Source organism: Drosophila tropicalis, unplaced genomic scaffold (assembly GCF_018151085.1).
Source record: "Drosophila tropicalis isolate 14030-0801.00 unplaced genomic scaffold, ASM1815108v1 contig_302, whole genome shotgun sequence".
Classification (NCBI taxonomy): Eukaryota; Metazoa; Arthropoda; class Insecta; order Diptera; family Drosophilidae; genus Drosophila; species Drosophila tropicalis.
The window spans coordinates 785,563-806,428 of record NW_027172757.1 but is presented as its reverse complement, the minus strand read 5'-3'; the positions used below and the strand labels follow the sequence as shown (position 1 = coordinate 806,428).

Genomic DNA, 20,866 nt, shown 5'->3' with positions numbered 1-20,866 from the left:
GGACATGGCTACATCGACTCAGCTTGTCATGCTGATCAGGAATATATATACTTTATGGATTGGAAACGTCTCCTTCTGACCAATTTTATAACTCTCTGCTCTTACTCTCTGCAAAAAAGCTAAAAAGCTATGCTACCAGAAGCAAATGAATTGGCTTTGTTTAATCTCTTAAAGGGAACAAAGTTAAAAATAAAACGGAAATCCGGAGAATTCTTACTCTTTTCTTACCTATAGACTTCAAAGTGTAAAAACTTTTGAAGAATGTTGATAATTTAAATTTAATTCGAAACTTGTCTAAGATAAGTGACCTAATATTAACTTCCTGTCACATAGCAAAAGCACTTTTCTATCTACATGCTGATCTGATCTGATATGCTGATTTGATCGGAAGGACGGCCTACTCTCAAGATCGGTCACAGTACGATCAATAGCCATTGTAGAAAGGCAGTCTTATTGTTAGTCTTAGTCTGGCCTCGGAACTAGAAACACAATCAAGTAATTAATAAACGAATTATAAAATTAAATCGAAACTTCTGTGTAATTAGTTTCATGGTAAACTACCGATTAGGGGATTGCGATTCTCTGTCAGCTTTTATGTTTATCTGAAGGATAATGGTAAGGCCACAGACCGACACTGAGACTTGTAACTGGCTCCCGAGCTGGCACCAAGACTTTGCCCTCACTTCTGTTACCTCAATCCCGGGATGGTTTTCTCGGTTCTTTGTAATTTCATAGGCGTTGTATTTAATCAAAGGTTTTGATTCTTTTTTATAAATTTTCACTAGTCAGATTATAAAGACGCTTAAGATAGATTTCTTAAATTATGATATATACGATCTATGTGTAAGCTCGAGCCACCCATTGAAGAAGATCCGTCATCACATCCTGTTTGGGCAGGCGGAAATCAGCGAATGTCTGAATTTGAGCATCGGCAGCAATGCGGAAAGATCGACCCAGACCCTTGAGAACCTACGAAAAAATTCCATAAACATTTGAAATAATAATAACAAATTGAATTCCTTCATTAATTTACCCTCATGGCATCCTCATCGGTGGTGTCATCGCCAGCGAAAACGGCTTTCACATCGTTGGCCCAATTGTCGCCGAACTTTTGTTTCAGTATATACATGGCAGCCTCTCCCTTATTCCAATTGACTGGTGGCTTAGCCTCGATGGCCTCATGGGCCTGATTGGCCCGAAAGCCAAACCTTTGACAAATTTCCGTAGCCTGATTCTTTAAACCGTCCTTAAGCTCCACCGGGGTGTCTCTGTAGTGATAGGTTAGCGAAACTCGCTTGTCCTCCACCCAAGCGCCATTCTTTTCCACCTTTTGCTTGAGTTCCTTCACCATGGCAATGTAATTCTTTTCTATATCGCTGGGCAGCTTGTAATCGTGACGCGAACCATCTGGATACTCAATCTCTAGACCATGGTTACCCGCATAGGTAATGCCATCGATATTAACCATTTTTTGTACATCTTTCAGACCACGTCCCGATATGACAGCCATAAATATTTGCGGATGTTTGGCTATTTTATGAAGTATCTGTTCCAATTCATCGGGCATTTTGGTTTTCGATGGATTATCCGCTATGGGAGCTAAAGTGCCATCATAATCGAGGAGTATGGCCAACTTTGATTGATTATCCAAATAGCTAGAGAATGGAAAATAATAATTAATAATCTCAACTATTCATATAGATCTATATGAAATTAAAGACATTATTTTAAAGTGTTAAGTCCGATATGAAAATGAAATCGGTTTCAATTTCTCAAAACGATCCTTAATCGAAGTTGGAATGTTCGTTTGGTTTAAGTACTGATCTTAATCAAATTTGTCGCCATTATTTATTCGAAAAGAATTCTTCGGTGTCTTATTTCAATGGGATGAAGGAAAGATAGATTCCTTTGGGCAAAATTTCACAGTGGGTTCAAAGATATATGAAAATCCAGGCAGACAAATCAACAGACATGACTTATAAGGTTTTGAAAGGATGAAAAAAATTATGTATAGTTAATCTCAAACTTTTCGAAACTTGTCTTGAAGAAAAGTATTTTATCAGTAAGCTTAATCAAAAGTGTCATTACTTTAGACTTTGAATTCTAATCACTTTGCCCCTTTCACAAAACGCTCCTGTATTTATATTTCAGTCTAATCCACCTTATCAGTATTTGATTTTTAGCATTACATTCACGACACTGCACAAGGTCAATTAGTTGTGAATAACAAATAATGGTGATTCAACACACTCGAAGGTTACTTACCCAGGTAAATTCTGTTCAAACTCCTCCAAACTTCTGATAACAGGGGCAATACGTTTCTCTGGCATTTCTGAATTGAGTTGGGACAACGGCTTATAGTTGATATATGTATATATAATTTCAATGAATGCGAGCTCTGTAAGAAATAATTGTAGACAACTTGCTCAGTCAATGTTCTATTTGAAACTGTGTGAGATTTGTGCGGCTGGTCGAGTTTTTAAGCGACCTCTCGATGATAGTTTTCGGAGAGAAAATGCTGATAACAGCAGATAGATCGCATGCTCGGAGCAAATCTCTCTTTTCCTCGCTCTAGGTTGGATTCTCTTACCCACACACACAAACACACACTTTCCAATTGTTTGCCTATAACAGTAATCAGTAGGCTCTGTGATCGATGCGTGGCCAAGACACTTTGCCAGAACGTTTTGACTTGATTCTGGCCGGAGCAATGCAGTTTTATATGTTTAATTTTCTCGACGATTTTATTGTTTTGGGCGAACGAACAAAGGCATAAATGGATGAATGCATCATAAGTATCATGCATTGCCTTCGTGGCTTTTGCGTGCATTGCCATTATGCCTTATAGATGTACATACATATATAGATAGATATCGAAATAAACAACGACGACCTTAGTCGAAGGCTTCCATGGTTCAGAGGAACAAACAGTGTTTCCTAATTAAGCATTGATAATACCCACAATCTTCTTAGGGTCCTGCTCCATGCTAATCCCTTTGACGTGACGATAAGCGTGTTGCCGCCACGGGACACTGGCCCAAGGCAGGGGGGCAGCTCGTGTCAGTAGCAATTTTCGGGGGCACAAATATTTTGTTACATGCCATGGCATTGATTAACAATGACAACAGCAACAATGACGAGATGGTTCTAAATTTAGTCACAGCAAGGCATAACAAAAGCAAAGCAAAGCAAATCCGTGGACCACTCAGTAATACGGGGTTAGACTAGACAAGGTTAAGTGGTTTGTGGGCAGGGTGTTGGCTGCTGAGTCCTTCGAAGGACCAAATGACTAACTATGTAACGGGTTTAAGCCTCCCTCCCTCTCTCTCTCTTAAATACGTTTGTTTTGCATTTATATTAATTGATTTTAAGAACTTTTTTATAAAGATTCTTATTCTTCTTATTTTTCGTTTAGAAACATGTTATAAGATAAACTGATAAAGAGATGGGATAAAGAGATAAACATTTCTTTCAGTTTTCTATAATGTTTCCATTCATTCTAATTTCATAAAATTTCCATATTTCTTAAAGCGATATCTTTTATCATTGAGTTCACATTGCCGAATCTTATCGTAAGGGGTTCCCTCATCGGAACTGACTAACTGAGAAACCAAAGTCGATATCACGATCCAATTAACTGCCCCAAATGTGTTTGGCATGCCTTAACCGCATGTCCGACCAGTTTTCAGACGCATGTGCGAGTCGAAAAGAGAATCGGGGTATTAGATAAGAGATGGAAAGAGACAACCAAAAATTATCTGAAAGTCAACAAGCTTTGCTTACTCTCTCTCTCTCTCTCACCCCCCGAAAAATATTAACTCTAATCGATTCGGTTGACCAGCTGTCTAAATCTCTGCTAATTAAAACATGAGATTTATTTTCACGTTGTAAACAAGTCTAGCTAAGAGGTGGGAGGTGTGAGGGTATGGGACCTCTCTGCTGTCTGATGACCATCAAAATATTGACATAATTTCGGTTTGTCATCAAACCTGTTGAAAATGCATTGCAATTTGTTGACATCAACATTATTTGAAATTTTCCTGAAAATTAGGTTTAAGTGAGAAATTTAAAGATTGTTGAGGGAAACACCCTAAATATACCCTGTAAATAGACTTTGGTTTGTTTTATTAATCCGTTGCATTTCGAAACATTTGATCCGTTTGATCCATTGTTAACTACCCTTCAAGTATTGCCACAGGGTATCAAAAGGCATTTGTAATTTCTGTAAATGATTCACCTTTTTTAATAGATCATTCGGATTTCAAAAGCTTTACGGCATAAAACTTATGGCCGGATCTGACTCAGAGACGGAAAACCATAAATTTGTATATATTTTTCGGTAGAATTTCGCTTTTGATTGATATGAATAGAAAATGAGATGCATTTACAGGCAGCGCAGAAGATATTTTGAATATCAATTGCTTTAACCTTTTCCGACTTTGGACGCGACTAAAACATATTTCTATTATAGCTAGACTACTTCAAAGAATACGAGAAGTTTAACCACCACCCTTTTACGATCTTTTTGCATCATATCTTTGAAAAAATGTAATGTGGTTATCAGGGACGCATTCTTATCCTTAAAACCATACCGCGCAGGAGTTCCACAAGGAAGCGCTGTGTTCACAGGCGATATGCCAACTCCTACCGACCCCCAACCAACGGCTGATGATTGCGACTTATGCTGATGAAACGGCTATCCGGCTATCCTCTCCAGTGCGGGTCGTATACAAGATGCCACGAAAGCCCTTCAAACCTATCTTCACGACTTCCATGCATGGATCAAACGATGGTGCATCTCTATAAATACCACCAAGTCAATTCAGAGGGTAACGTGCTGGACCCTCTGAGCATCCAGTCCAGCATTTGAAGTTTTCTAATACAATTGCTTATTGTTTTTTGAACAAGTTTTTTCCAATTTAATCTTCTGTCTATACGCTAGCGTAACGCCCAAATACATATGTGGCATTGCTGGCATTCGGAATGGTTTCATTGTTGAATCTTAATGTAGTTTGAATTGACTTATCTCGCAAGTTAAGTATAAATTTATCGTACTAAGTATCGTGGTAGCAATATTCACATATGCTCTTCCTATTTGGGGCTCTGCAGCTACATCTACTGTAAATAGAGACCGCCTCAAAGCTCATCTGAATACCTTAGACCACTCTTCTGCATCCTTTGGGTAGACGACCAACACCGATTACTCGGTAACATTTGATTCAGGTAAATTAATAAAGCTCACCTATTCATAATTTTAAATATTATAAACACAATTTAGATATAGAATTAATGTGCAAATTTGTTGCAAAAGCGGTCTGAAGCTGATATTGCCAATTTGATAACTTTCGGGATAATTACTGGAGCCGCGTTTTCTTCAGTTCAGCGTCGAATCGGCTCAATAATTCATCATAGTGGGCCCATGTGACTGTATTGCCATTCTCCAGGTAGTCAATGTAGATTACACCTTGTAAATCCCATCACCTTTCCGGCTGATAGGACAGTCTTCGCCTTCTTCGCAGCAGATTCGTCTGGTGAAGTCCGCTGTTTCTACTCTTCTTTGGTATCTGGTGTGTACCAGTGGATCCAAGTCTAGTCGGCGGTCACAAAACGACGCAAAAACTTAGGATTGCGGCGACAGCTTTCTCATGCAGGATATAACCTTCTGTCTCAGCAATTCAATCGGCGGTCTGCCAATACGAGATCGTGCACTTTTTCCAAGTTATCCTCCGTGGTTGCACTTCCCGGGGCACCTGAACGTGGCTCATCAAAACTCGAAGTGCGATCACGTTGAAACTCGCTGAAGTTGTTTTACTTCACTTCGCGAATTCATCTTTTTCACCACACCACAAATTCGATTCGACTGAAATTTTGAGGTTTGTCGTCTATAAGATGGTTATACACGATAATAAACTTTTCTTGTGACAGTGACGCCATCGGGCGGTACTTATCGGACCACCCTCGTATATGTATATTACACAGAAAAACCGTTGTTCAAATTAAATTTTATTTTATATTAAGCGAGCTAAAAAAAACCTTAAATTTTAGTCATGAAGGAAAGAAAAATAGATGGTGGTATATACTTTTAAGGATATACGTTTGTATGTGTTTATATTTTTAACGTATTCTACACAGAAGCAATTTATTTTAAGAGATCAAATCATGGCCCTTTGGCCATGATAGGCACCCCACAATTACTGTAGGACATATTTTATAAAACAGGAACTTTATGTGTCAAACATATTTATTTGAGAAGAAAAATTTAGATAAGTTTTCAACTCACAATCAGTTCATTTAGAGAATAAGATATATTAATTTAGAGAAACCAAAAAACTTTGTTTGAGCGGGGCTTCAGGTCACTCTTACTGATTTATTTGTAAGATTTTAAATTCTAGGCAGCACAAAAGGTGAGCAGGTTGTCTGTATAGCTATTTCAAGAACCACCCTCTTTTTTGCATATAGTTCAATATACTATTACAAAATATTTGGGCGCGACGATTAGTTGGTTAAGGCGAAGCCCTTTGCACTAATTCAGCTGGCGCCCATGGGTATGTACACACAAAAAAAAAGGTGGAATCTGCAGTTGCAAGCTTTGCCGTTCTTTTTTCGCTTCATGTAGTTTGAATTCTCAACTACTTTTAGCGTTGAAGATATGGTATGGCCATTACAATTGTGGATTCTTTAGCGAAGTCTGCTGATGATAGAGCTTGGTGGTTCTTGAAATAGCTATACAGACAACCTGCTCACCTTTTGTGCTGCCTAGAATTTAAAATCTTACAAATAAATCAGTAAGAGTGACGTGAAGCCCCGCTCAAACAAAGTTTTTTGATTAATATCAATAAGGTCGAAATCTAGACAAATAATTTAGAGAAACATTACAATTCTTAAACTTCTCGAATTTCTAAACGGCGAATTTCGGTCTGTCGCTTTTACAAGACTTATAAATTAGTTGTCCAAGCCGCAAATAACAGAATAACAAGTTAACTAAACACCTTTTCACTCTGGTTGTTGATGTTGCTGTTGATGCGTAAACAACGTGAATGCAAATTGACGTCGCCTATGAGCCGCTTGACAATGACTAAAGTTGACCCAAGTGGGTGGTACAGGTGGGCAAAGCCATAGGCTAGTGTTGGGGTCAGGGTTAAGAAGGGTTTAGTCAAGTGTGACACGAAGCTTTGGCCCAAAAAACACAAACAAAAAAAAAAAACACAGGAGAAACAGGCAACAACAAAAATTAATGTTTCAAGCAATCTAAAATCTTCTGTTAACCTGTTGCCACTGTCAGAAGCAATTAGTTTCGAGGCGGTGGCAAGCCAAATACGTGCCACATGCCACCCCCACAGAGCGGAAGAGTAGGGGCGGCAGTTGGGGTTGGGTCACATGTGGATGTCAACAGGTTGCCTTTATTTGTTTGTTTATGGCAAATGGTTTTTCTTTTTTGGGCTAAGCCAAAAGAGCGTGTGTGACGGCAAGTAAATAAATGTGCAAAGTACAGTGAACACTGGTTAGAAACAACTTAGTTATCCTTTGTAAGTTTCTTCAATGTTCTTAACCAACACTGGCTTCTACTACTCATTCCTTTTCCTACAATCCATGCTCAACATTGGTCACCTTATCTCATTTTTAATATTCTGCAGTCACTTATAGGCAACTCACACTGTGTTTTGCTTTAGCTTGTGGGACGTGTCCCTAAGCCTATTGCCAATTACATAGAAAATGTTTGCATTTTCCGTTCCATTTTAATTTTTCACGCGCTTTATATATATTATATTTTTTCACTTCTTGTTTAGAACGTGGCTTGATGTTAAGTGAAGGTCAGTTGGGCGCTACAAAAGCAAAGAAACACCCTCCCACAGTTCGGCAACATTTGAAACCGCCTTAGCAACATTTGGGGCTTGGCAACATTTTGCAACTTGTTGCTGAATTGTAAATTTGTTTTTGTTGCTCTCTTTGCCTTTTCGACTTATTCGTGTGGCACAAAGCCAACGCAGCGGACGGTTCGAAGCGCTTTTGGCCACGATTGAAACTTCATTTAACATTTCAGCGTCTATGTTCGGGGGCGTGAGTGTGCCCAGACATGTTGTTGTTGTGCGTGAACTCTTTTGCATTTTACATAGACTCTTGTTGACAACATTTCGCATTTCGCAGTCGCCGATGCGATTATTGTTTTACAATGCGTCGCAATAAACACACATCGGCGGATCTATATCTACTCACATTTGGATAGTTCCACACAATTGACGAGGGAGTGTCGGTCGGGGGTGGCATACGTTAACATACTATAAAAGCATAAATTGACATGTGCCCGAGGCTTAATACGCAACCGGAAAGTGAAGTGTGAACATTTGGCGGGACATCCAAAGCAGCAATAAAAATTAAATAAAAAAAAACAAAAGAAAAAAAAAACTTAACAATTAATAACTCAATTATCAAAGTCATTGAAACTATAAGCAACCAAAAATATAATTTACATTAAAGTGAAAACAATTGCAAAAAATGTTTACATAAAAAATGAAAAATAAACAAATAAATAAATGGAATAAATAATGAATGAAAGTGTATAATTAACAAACAACAACATTTTCAATTGAAATACAATTTAAATTCATTTTCTTTATTCTTATCCAAGAATTAGTGCAAAGGTGCGTATACGTGATTTATTGTTGCTTGCATGGGCAAGAACAAATTAACGTTTGAAATAACAGAAAAAAAAACAAACAAAAATTATTTTAATTACAATAAAAATGTGCTTAGAAAATCACAAAGAAATAATTATACAAAAATTTCTTATAAAATTATTCTTAAATGTAACTTTCTGATTGGTATGAGGAAGTCTTTGAGAGTACTCAAGTACTTTAAGTTTCTGTTTGATTTTGTTTTTCTAAATCATTGATTTATATTTAAACATAAGAAACAACAATAATCCCAAGATAAGTTAACCAAAAGTTATTTGTATTGAGAAAGCAAGACAACTAGACGTATACTTAATATTGCCATTATGGCCAGGGTCAAGGCAAAATGTTGTAATTTTGGTGTTTGCTTTTAAAAACTTTAATTTCTTATTACAATTAGAGATTTCAAAAGATTCAACAGACACTTTTACCTATCAAAGTGGTCAAAATTCGATATCCAAACAGGATTATCCCTCCTAACTCCTAACTCCTCCGATTTCCTCATCAATGATTGATTTCCCATGCCAAAATGATGAGCTAGATTGGCCACTATCACCTATGAACAATCAAAAAACCAATTTATTTAAAAAGTTTAATAAGACGTAGCCCTTCAATGAAACAAAATAAACAGGATGTTTTTTGCCCATAATCATCATTAATCAAAATTCTTTTTTAACTTATCGCATTTTGTTAATAAGAAACAAACATATAAACTCGTTAAATGCGTTCTCTTGGTTTTTCAAGGGCGAAAAACATTTAAATGATTGAAAAAAATAGAATGTATGAATTTGATTCCGCATGTTTCTTAGATTTGATTTGAGTTATGTTTATTTGGTTTTCTACAAGTAAAATATTTAAATTTATGGCATTTAAAATACAATTTAAGCTATGAAGAGAGATAGAGAGAGAGATAGGGGGTATGGAGAGAAAGAGTGTAAGCTAAAAGGTGTTCTCTTTCGCCTTGTAATAAACAAATCATAAATTAACTCAAATGCAAAAATTTCGTAAACATTTTTCGTCTGAGGTCTTGGCCTAGGGCAAAGGTCCTATGTACATTTATACTTTGTTGTGGCCCTCCTAATTTAGTTGGACTACTAAAAATGTTATTTCTGTTTACGCTTAAATGTGAAAAGTTAAAAATTTAAATTGGCTTTGATTGTTTCATGTGTATTTCCGCCTGAGACTTTTGACTTTGAAAATTTGTTGAATTTGATTTTTGATTTGTCTAACGGCAAGGTTGTCGGTTTTTCTAGAGGAAGCTAAGCAATATAGAATGTTTCTCTCTTGATACATATATTTTGTTCTTTTGTCTTTCTCTCTGTTTTTTTCTCATTCTTGTGGTTCTCTCGATGACACCTTCATAAACCTACCGAGTTAATAGCAGCCCCTATCATAATGTATACTATCGTCTGTGGGTTGTGGGCTGTTGGTTGTTCGTGTTGGTTGGCCGTTTGATGGGGCCGAGGTTTGGGGTGATAAAGTCACAAACAAAAGCGTTTTATTGCCCTTCTACCGCACATACATAGCAGACATCATCTTTCATCCCTGTTCTTTGCTCTCTTCACTACCCAAGCACCCCGGCATAAACCCTAAAAGTATGCTTTGTTTGACATATTCAGATGGCGAAGGGCTGCTTCGGTCTCTCCTTCATCGTTGCCATGATCATAAAAGTCACAAGAGTGAGAGCAGACATTTGGAAGCTTTAAGAGCGTTCCTCACACACCCAAGAAGACTTTTCCAATGTATTTCTCCATTTTAAGTGGGTTTTCATATGAAAATTTCCCTCATAAATTGCAAATGCCGAGTATTTTGACTATGATTGAAAATCAAAAGTAATGACAAACATTATTATGAAACTCATCAAATGGAATTTTATATCAGTTTCCTAAACACTCATTCGTTTAATGGTTATGAGCTATCTATATATAGATATATCCATGCATAATCAGTCAATTGTAAGTAATTAAGTCTATGTAATACCGAAATAAAAACCGCAACCGCAACAAATAATATTTGTGTAACTTTATTCAAGCAAACACAAGTTGTTACCCTAATCCCACGAAAGAAACTAAATGCGTTGGCACAGACTAACTAACCAAGTTGATTATTAAAAAGAAAGTGGCCTTAGCTTCGTTTGTAAAAAGCAATGTGTTTAATTTTTCAAAGATTTCTACTTATTATAAGACTTCAGTTCATTTTGTAAATGGTTTATAAAAATACTCATACTTTTGAATGAATCTGAAAATTGAAAAGAATCAACCCATAGACTATAAAGTATCTGCTCATATTTTAGTTAACATCACTTGGGTCTGGCATATGCATATAGTAAGATTACAAATTATAGATTCGAAAAGAATATCTGACTGTCATTATATATTAAGGTCATATATTAGGGCTTAGGATAAGTCATGGCTTACATTGTAGATCGTTCTTGTTCCCAAAAATAGAACAACCAGAAGATGTAAGCTCTTTAGTTTCACTTTTTCCAATTCCCAACCAGTTTAAGTTAAAATCATGCCTTACATTCTAGGATCCTAAGCAAAATATGGGGACTTTTTAAATGAAAGACTAGTAGAATATATAGTTTAACTTTAGTTTCACTAAATCTCTTAAACAGAGAGAGCAAACAGTTCAAAAATAAAGTTAAAATTCTTTTTTTATGAAAATGTTTAGCTTTTCTCATAAAAATCTTATTAAAGCAAGCTCGATTCTAGCTAAAAATAAGATAGTTTCAAAGATGATTTTGCTTGATAGTCTGTCTGGAAATAATCTAATGTTTGTTATGAAAATAATGTGTCTAAAAATAACATTCAATGAATGAAACTTTTCACACCCAAAAGTTGTGAATGGCTTCTATGTAGCTTTAGTTAGCTTTGATTAAGTTTCAGCTAATAAGCCAGACTACGCATAATGTGACGAAAAAAAAAAGTGTAAGCAAGAAGTCTACATAAAATATTAATAGTAAGAACAATAAGCTAAAGGGAAATATTTCGTAAAAAAGTAAAGAAATCGAATTCCAGTTTGAAATATCGATTGACATAAGGTATATAAATAGATATTTTTGAACAAGTTCAAGGAACTAAATTTTGTCATTTAATATTGTCTTTGAGTTCTTTGGGTACTTGTTTCTGGGACAACTAGCATTAGAAAGTGCACTTAACCCACTTAAAACATTTGACTCGCTACCATGGCAAAAGTCCTCAATCAACTTCAGAAAGCTTTGTGACCATTATTGGCACAATTTTTGGCTGTATTTCATATTTATTTTTAGTTAAACGCCGCTTATCGGCCGCCCACATCTCCACACACTCACACTAACACACACACATATGTATGTACACTCATCCATACATTTACCGGCACGCCCCAATTCCCGGGAGCACCTATAAATGACATTTACAGTGCTGCCTTCTGACTTATACTTGTCCACATTATTTATGATGGTCGTCTTATTTGAACAATGGCGGGACGCCGCAATCGCCGCCAATTTGGCTGGTTTGGTTAGGTGTTTTTTTTTTCTCTTCTTTTTGGCCAAACAATAACAATCAAATTTCAATATAACCAAAACGTTGCCTAAACTCTTGCCACCTCACGCGAGGGTTACCATTAAAATAACTCAAATAAACACACAAAATAAAAGTACACTCAAAAAAAAGCTTAAATCACACAACATTTTTCTATAGAATATGTTATCAAACGAATCGAACTATAAAATATATTTTTAGATTACAATTGTAATCAAATGTGTATAATTCATTAGAATTTTTCTTAGATATTCTTTCCTGCGTCTTATGATGATTCTCTTTATGATGATTATATAAGATAACTGTGTTTTCAGGATAGCTACTAGTCCTATGAATTTTATAATAGTCTCTTGAAATAATTAATTTGTCGGAATTAATAGGTTTTCCATAGCCATTTATCGATTTCGAACATGGCTTACTTCTGCCCTTAAATTTGCTAATGATCTATTGGCATTCTGAAAATTGTATGACATATTTATAGCTGAACTTGATGTAAAATTTCAAACATGTCAGAATAGACGCATTTTATTATATAAATTACAATCATTGAAAAGTTTCTATATTATAGCCATTTCTATATTGATCTACTGAAAGACGAAAATACTTAATATAAAGTTTTAAACTACATAAATTTGGTATCAAACGAAAGAGAAAGCGAGCACTACCTCGAGCACTACCTCAGGTGCGCCTTGGCTATTTATTTCGTAGTTTTTGAGTAATTAACAAAAGAAAATTAATGTTTTTAGCGGGATTATTTAGTAAGTTACATGTAGATTAGGTGTAGAGTTGAGTCATCGAGTACATAAATTACTTTTTGGACTAACCAAAATCCTATAAAACTCTACTTATGGAACCTTAGGAATAATAGTAGAGTTAAGTTTGAAAATGTATCTATCTATATCTGGCGAAATTTTAGTTCCGAACGATTTTTAGTGTGTCATCTCTTCTTCTCAAAAAAAGTTCGGAGTTACTTTGTACCCATCTAGATTTAATTCTTATCGTCACTTGAGTACCAAGCTTTCTACGGTTCAACTGAATATAAAATTTATTTTTAAAGAAGAAAAACCCTGCATAACTAAACTTCCAACAAAATACAACTATAGTGGAAGCCGGTTATAACGATTCCGCTTATAACGTCCGTCCGATGATAGCAACAAAAGTTTGTTGAGTGATTGGTTGGTCCCAATACAAACTTATATGAAAGGGCCTCCGGTTGGTACGTCTTCCGGATATAACGACGAAAATCGTCGGTCCCTTGCGCGTTCATATATGTACAGACATATATCCTCCTATATACTTCAAGAGCACCCCTCGCATATGTGAAATGCGTTGCAGCATTTACACATTCTTGTTTCGTTAGCTTCTCTTCTCCTTCCCAATTTCATGGTCACAACAATAAATAATAAAATAATACAACAACAAAAAGTAAAGTGAAGAAAAAAGAGAAAAAAAATAGTAATAATAAAATGCTGCCAACACCAATGGCAACAGTTGTGAAGTTGTTGTTGCTGTTGTTGTTGGTGGTGCTGTTGTTTTGCTGTGTTAACTCGATGGTGGTTTGTCGAAGTGACAAGCAAAAATGCAGACAGCGGAGTGTGAGGCCAGGGGCCCGACCAGTGCCCGTGAGTAACATCAATCATGAACACAATCTGCGATGCTTCCCATGACCTTAACCAAAAAATGTAGCGGCTTGTACCCATGGCTACCCACTAGGTACTTGGTACTTGGTCTCTCACCACCAGCACTACCATCACCAGCACTTGTTATTTGTTGGCTGGTCCAGCGACTAGTTAATTTGTTTTCCATGGAATTTCAAGCAGCATAATCAGTGAAGACACGTGGTCAGGTTGGTAGTCGGGTGGAGTGGGAGGAGGGGACTGATGAGGGCTTCCTTTTGTAACCCAATATCCGTCTCGGAAATATAGGATTCTAACACGCAATATATGTGTATATTTTTATATGTAACTATGGCCGAAATAAAATAAAACGCATAACCAGGTCACTAACCCGATTTGTGTGCTCCTCAAAGTATGCTCGGGTTTCTGTTTTCAATGTCGTCCCTCTCTCTCTCTCTCTGACTGTCTTTCACTGCCTTGCTCCTTGCTGTGTCTTTCAGTCTCCAAATTTTCTATGCCAAGGTCCAGTCATTGGCCGCTGCTCATATTACATTCATTCGGGGTCGCTCATAACAACAAAATGGGTGAAGAGTTGATGGGCCACCTGATGATGATACTGCATATAATACAGTGGGTATTTATTCAATTTTATTTGTCTAGATGTCTAACTGTCTAACTGTTTTTGAAGTGAAGTGAAATAGAAAAGTGTTTCATTTCGAAACTGATTTCCCTTCGAGATTGAAAGAGTATTTCTCGCCCTTTGGAGCTCACTGCGAATTTTGATAAGGATTCTTATGTTATATTATAGTCATGTTTATTTCAATCAATTACAAACAATCATAATGACCTTAAGAGAAGATTCAAGTGGTCATAACGACCTTAGAAGCAGTTGACTTTATATTTTTGTCTCACAAGGAGAACTTTAGGTATGCGAATCACCGATTTGGATGAATTTTGAATATGTTTTAGAATACCCCGTCATTTGAAGCTGTGTGAAATATTTCAGCGCACTATTCTATATTTTCCTGAAAAATCGCGTTTAAAGCTTCGGTGATTTATAGTTAAAACGCCTTGTCAGTCATCTTATCTTTTCACAAGGACATATTAGAGTTATCCCAGTCTCGGATTGTATATTTTGTAGATTAAACCTTAATTTAAGGATGTGTAAAAGTTTTTGTTGTCCTGTTCCTTATTACTACATTTAACTTTGGAGACCCTTAAGCAATAAAGCTTTGGGAATTCAAGCAGCTTGCTTTTCCTTTTTCAATCTCATATTCTTATACCTTTTAATATTCATTGATTGTGTTTCTTTTATAGAGTTAACTCTCTAATTTTAAGTTTTATTTTTATATAAAATAAATTTTCCCTCATTACCTAAAACCTATTTGGTTTCACTTACGTTTCCTTTCGTTTTTAACCCACCTATAATTCAATTATTCCAAATGATTGCATTTAATATAATTTTTCACTTGGCTAGAAATCAACAATTTCATTTTAAAAAAGAAAAAGAAAACCAATTGCCCTTCTCCCCGGCTCCCCTCCCCCCACAAACACAATTGGTGTGCGGTAATACGAAGCTTGCCTCAATGGGCCACGACGCCATACATAAAGCTTCTAAGAACTCATTAGTAAAGGTTTTTTTTTTTTTTTTGATAAATTCTCTGCGCAACATCACAATAAGCCGTACTCGTTGGACACCCGTGCAAAAAGTTGCGGAAACGTGTGAAAATCAAAACATGCTGGAAACAAAAAACCAAAAGCAAAAGTTGCCTTTGTGATAATTAAATATAAATTAGTGAGGACTATGAAACATTTTCCGCTCGTCTGTCTATGTTGGGATACATAAAACCACTTGATGCATATATAAAATATGTATATATAGTGGCAGCACTTCAGAATGGCCGGAAAGCGGTTCATTAAGCACGCGCCATTTTGCCATGTCTCTCCCTTAAACCACCTTTGAATTCTCTTAGCAATGTTTGAGTTTCAAATCCAACTAATTAAAATCTACGCAGCAAAGTTTCACAAAAGCCAGGTAGAGAATGAAACGAAACGTAACATAATCAGTATGCAACCAGGTGACGGAATGAATTTTTATTAGAGCACATGTTTAGGGGCAAGGGCAAGCTACAATTATATATCTACCACACAATCCTATTACATATCTATGTAAGTAAGTATGTATTGTATCTTACTAAGGATGTCGAAGACAGACACATGATTTCACTTTGCCACGTGTCGTTGAACTGGCGTCTGTCAAGGGGAATGAGTTAGTCAATGATTAAGTGACGAAATGGGTTAGAAAAACCAAGGTGTGATATCATTTGTGTTCTTAGTGTAACTGTAAACCATTTTGGCTACATTGACGTAGCTATTTGATCAGACATTTGAGAGAGCTTAATTAAGAATTAAAACTTCTTTCATTGACATAAACTTAGTGTGAGCTCTGTCAATATGCTTGAGACAAAAAAACACAATTCCAACAGGTAGGAAAGGGATTTCTTTCCTGCTAAACCTGATACTTGTAGCTTTCTTGTTAAAATTTTAAAAATATTTTTGAAGAACGATTACAAAGCTTTTAAACGTCATCTTTTTTTAAATAAAATTCCAATAACCGACTGTGGATCTAGAGGAAAACAGTTGAAAATGGGGATAACTTTGCCCATTAAAGTATGCAATAAGCTAAAGAAGTGTTTGTTGCCTTATAACTTACCAAATTGTCTTTAAACAATGTTTGAAAATTGTTTTTTAGCAATAGGATATTCTACAATTTCTTCAAATGCTTTAAAGACCGAGTTATTGGACTGCCTATTGCATACTTTAGGGGGGACTTCAAAACCTTTGGAGCGCCACTGTAAAAAACAGAAGACCTAAGACTCATGTAAGTCTTTAGTGTAATTCTGAATTGATTAATGTTTTATATGGTTGTAATTCCCAACAAGTTTTAGCGTTGAAGATGTTGTATGGCCATTGCGACTCCAAAGTTCTGTAGTAAAGTCTTAAAATAGAACTTGGTGGTTCTTGAAATACCTATACAGATATCCTGTTCACATTCTTGACTTACCTTCTTCAGAAGATTAACCTCGTTCGGGCTTAAATGCAAGGTCTGAAAAAATAATCATCATTTACTGTCCATAACAAGTTAGAAATTGATAAAGTACTATTCCCTTGACGAAGTGCTGGTAGCTTCATCATCAAATTGGTAAACTTAAGCTCTCACCCGTCACCACTTTTAATTTTGCAGAGCGTTAAAGCGACGTGGCGTGACGTCTGGTTATACTTTTGCACTTATTTATCAACACTCACATATGCGAGAGTCCTTCCGCCCACACGATAGTGTATCGATAGCATTCAATGGCGAAGGTTGTAATGGCCAGAGCGCGACATTGCGTACCGCGGGACATTTGTGCCATGCGAGTCAAGTGATAATTGATATTTTATTGTATTTGTATTTGTGTTTTGTATTTTGAAGCGTAATATTGCTTCCAAGTAATCGGTAAGAGGTGGACTGAGAGGAAGACGGGAGATTGGAATGGCGAAACCCCTGTGGGGATGGGCGGCTTTGGGGAGCCTTGGTCGCCATTTGGTCGAGGACAATGCAAAATGTGTCCAATAAATGTTTGTTATGCTGACATTGTTGACCTTATCAACAAAGAGTGTGTGTGTGTGTCTTTGTGTGAGTGCGAAGGGGACGAGTTGCCGGCTTGGCCCTACTGAAAGTATGCAATAAAATCTACGATGAGCCGAAAAAATGCTAACAGGTTGTAGGGAGGGTCAGACAGTGGGGGGTTCAGTTTGATGTGGGTTGAAGGTAGTTGAAAGGACTGACTCTGTCAGTCATTTGGGATAGATAGATTGTCTTGAATTTAACCCTTTTATTCTCTCTATTCCAGACAATTATTGTTCCTTCTTGGCCATCATGAATGCCACCTCGCCCAAGTCTTCATTGGTCAAACTAGGCCTTCACACCAATAAACAAAAGACACTGAAGGTTATGGTACTAGGCCAAAGTGGTGTGGGCAAAACGGGTGAGTTTTTGCTTGTTTTCTCCAACAACGGACAGATGTAAACAATTCTTCGCATTCTTTTCTCTTACGACCCACTTTTCGTCTAGCCATGGTAGTGCGTTTTATAACACGCCGTTTTATTGGCGAATATGATCCCAATCTGGAGAAAATCTATACCTGCCAAACCACTTTCGATAAGGAACAAGTTCAATTTGATATACTAGACGCTACGGGGCAATTGCATGTAAGTTTTTTCAGAGAAAGTAAACGCAATGTTTAATATAGACTTCCTTCCTGCTAGGAACTGGATGGCGTTAGTCTGGAATCAAATATCAGATGGGCAGATGCTTTTATCCTGGTGTACTCCATCACAGACAAATGCTCATTCGATGAGTGTAGTCGACTGAAGTTCCTTATTAATTACAATAAAAGACGACGAAAATTGGGTTCAGCTAGCAAGGTAAATAAAAGGAAATATTTCCCCCCCTAAGATATGCAATAGACTGTCGAAAACTGCTCATAAAGAACTTTTAGTAGTCATGAAAAAGAAGTTGTCTCGAGGACTGTTATTATAAAGGAGATTAGAAAAGGTTTTTATAATTATTTTACTTGAATTTCGATTGTCTATTGCTTGCTTTAGGGGGTAATTATATTCTACCACTGTGCATATAATCGTATCTTTATAATATTTAGGACTACACCTTGGATATACCAGTTATTTTAGTGGGTAATAAAACAGATCAGCCTGGGGACCGCATGGTTCTACTGGAAGAAGGCCAAAGACGTTTCCGTGAATTATCCTGCGCTTGCTTTCACGAGATCTCAGTCAGGGAAAGTGTAGAACAGGTAAGTCTAAAATTTATTTTAAAAATTGTTGGAATTCCTACTATAGGAACTAATTAACTGTATCGGGCTTGGTCAAACTTGTTTGTAGTTTCAAGTTACTTAATATCTCTCAAAAATTCTTTCATCTATTGTTGTCTCGGTTACAGTTTGAGAAGAATAAACAAAACATTGTCAAGTAGGACAAATTTTAGCCCATCCAATACCAATTTTGGTTTTCATAAACTAGGATATTTTGAAGGTGTCCTAGAAATGTTTTAGATGTTGCTTTTCATATCTTAAATCAGGAAATCAGACGAAACAAAAATTTTCTGTCATAGTTTCCATTCACTCACATTCAAAACTGTACAGTAAAAAGTGATAAATGTTTTTAGAATAATGATTCAATTACATCTCCTTAGATATTTCGAAAATTGATTTTCGAATTATACTACGTGTCAAGAAAACATTGGAAAATCGAGAAAACAAATTACATGTTTAAAACTTAAACCTTATTTTTCTGAAATTTGTGTTTTCATAGTCGGTGAAGATATTCAGAAACAGTTAAGCCGATTCGTCTGAAATTTATATACAGTTTATTTTCTGAAACTTAATCGGAAATTTAATCAAAATGTAGAACCAAAGTGTACTTTTTTCTTTAAAAGGGACCCATCAGGTATTATAAATTGGTCAGATGTTTGTAACGCACAAACGTCTGTGTAAATCAACTTCAATCCGCCATCTTAAGAGCTATCGGGATGAAACTTGATATCTGAGGTACTTATAGCCCAGACAAAGTATGAAAATTGTCAGACCAATTCATCATATAGTTATAGAAGAAATGAAAAAATTGGAGTATCTCTATGAAATTTACTTATATGATAGTTTTGGATATAAAACATCAGATCCCGAAATTTCAATTAGATCGTACACAAGTTGCAGTCAATATAAATCGACAATGCTGCAGCCAGACTACTACGTCATTGGTTGAAATCCACAGAACAGTTGAGCACACGCATACACACACACAAATGTAACGCTACATGAACTGTATGTGTATGAAGAAGAAAAAAGATAAGGAAATCATATTTGAAATTTTGTCTGTGCAGTGATGACTTGAGTTACAGAAAAAGAGTTTGGAACATGTATAAATATTATGGGCAAGGTCTGCAAGGGTTTATAAACTTCGGCTAAAGCAGTTTTTAAAACTGTCATTTATAAGGAGACAATTTTTTTAAAAACTCCATAAAGTTACCTTTATATTTGTCCCATTTCTTGAAATAATAAATTTAGAAAGTTGTTTATAAGAATGTTTGAAGAACACTAAGCCTAAAAGTATGCAAAACAATTTTCAAGTTAGCAGAAAAATTTATGCCAAATACAAATTTAATGCTATTAAATTTTCAAAGCATGTTTTAATAAATAAATTAAGTAGCAACTGAATTTGTCGGTATCAAAGCAATATATTATTAAAGACGCCTTGAAAGTTTATAAAAGCAAATTTTAACAATTTTTCATTTAATGTTTTGTGATTTCTTTGAATAAGCCAATTTTTTTTTTAAGCCGAAAATTTTGTTGCCAGGTATAAAATATTTACATAAAGTTGAAGTAGAACCAAACTTACTTGACTTAAGTTTGAGACAAGTTCTAAAAGTTCGTAAATTAAAAAAAAATTCTTCTAACTTTTTGCTTTTTTCTTTTGCAGGTGCAAAATGTCTTTCGCGATGTTTTTCGCTTTTGGCGTGTGTTTAGTAAATTTCCGAAACTTAAACGTTCCACCAGCGATGTGGCTGCCAATGATGGTTTTGTGACACCCGATTCCGGATCCTGTTCCTTCTACGATGCCTCCTCGCTGGGCCATAGCTCGAGTGGACGACGTTCGTTTCTGGTTATAGGCTCAGATTGCTTAGAGGAAAGCGATCATACGGAATCCACTGATGAGATAGCCAGCAACAGTTTTGGCAGTTCAAGAAGTGATATGGACACACCATTTCGAAGTCGAGCTTCCACCGACGGCACCCTCTTGTCTAGGCCGAGAAGATGGCGCTATCCTCCGCCAGGTTGCCTGCTGCCGCATTCGAATCGCGTGGAGCGACGCATGAGCATTTCCACCAGAGGCAGCAATGCCAGTTATTAGGGGACACGTTTTAATTTGTTTTTTTGCTAGTTAGTCCAAAAATGTAGCGCCAAATATATAGCTAGATGTCTGACAGAAACACAGAAAGAAT

At 36.3% G+C, this 20,866-nt stretch overlaps 2 protein-coding genes across 3 annotated transcripts; one reads left to right on the top strand and one right to left on the bottom strand.

Annotated features, from left to right (window-relative positions):
* Window positions 1-717: 717 nt before the first annotated feature.
* LOC137572397 (uncharacterized) lies at window positions 718-2,678 on the bottom strand. Of its 2 annotated transcripts, XM_068284155.1 has the most exons (4): window positions 2,591-2,678; window positions 2,266-2,398; window positions 1,034-1,655; window positions 718-969 (listed from the first exon to the last, which is right to left on the bottom strand). In XM_068284155.1, the coding sequence occupies exons 2-4, from the start codon at window positions 2,328-2,330 to the stop codon at window positions 838-840; spliced, it is 819 nt and encodes a 272-aa protein (XP_068140256.1). In that variant the 5' UTR covers window positions 2,331-2,398; window positions 2,591-2,678; the 3' UTR covers window positions 718-837. The 2 variants fall into 2 exon arrangements, with proteins under 2 accessions (XP_068140256.1, XP_068140255.1); XM_068284154.1 differs by lacking the exon at window positions 2,591-2,678 and having other exon boundaries at window positions 2,266-2,463.
* A 5,300-nt stretch (window positions 2,679-7,978) lies between these two features.
* LOC137572390 (ras-related and estrogen-regulated growth inhibitor-like protein) lies at window positions 7,979-20,865 on the top strand. Its single transcript, XM_068284145.1, has 6 exons — window positions 7,979-8,639; window positions 17,703-17,837; window positions 17,924-18,060; window positions 18,118-18,276; window positions 18,510-18,662; window positions 20,344-20,865. The coding sequence occupies exons 2-6, from the start codon at window positions 17,729-17,731 to the stop codon at window positions 20,773-20,775; spliced, it is 990 nt and encodes a 329-aa protein (XP_068140246.1). The 5' UTR covers window positions 7,979-8,639; window positions 17,703-17,728; the 3' UTR covers window positions 20,776-20,865.
* The last annotated feature ends 1 nt before the right edge of the window (window position 20,866 follows it).

Excerpts from the sequence above, each read along its gene's own strand:
- LOC137572397 (XM_068284155.1), bottom strand. The coding sequence starts at position 2,330 with ATGCCAGAGAAACGTATTGCCCCTGTTATCAGAAGTTTGGAGGAGTTT. Across the intron at positions 1,656-2,265 it reads TTTGAACAGAATTTACCTGG|CTATTTGGATAATCAATCAA; the intron begins GTAAGTAACCTT and ends TCCATTCTCTAG. Across the intron at positions 970-1,033 it reads CCGATGAGGATGCCATGAGG|GTTCTCAAGGGTCTGGGTCG; the intron begins GTAAATTAATGA and ends ATTTTTTCGTAG.
- LOC137572390 (XM_068284145.1), top strand. The coding sequence starts at position 17,729 with ATGAATGCCACCTCGCCCAAGTCTTCATTGGTCAAACTAGGCCTTCAC. Across the intron at positions 17,838-17,923 it reads AAGTGGTGTGGGCAAAACGG|CCATGGTAGTGCGTTTTATA; the intron begins GTGAGTTTTTGC and ends CTTTTCGTCTAG. Across the intron at positions 18,061-18,117 it reads ACGCTACGGGGCAATTGCAT|GAACTGGATGGCGTTAGTCT; the intron begins GTAAGTTTTTTC and ends CCTTCCTGCTAG.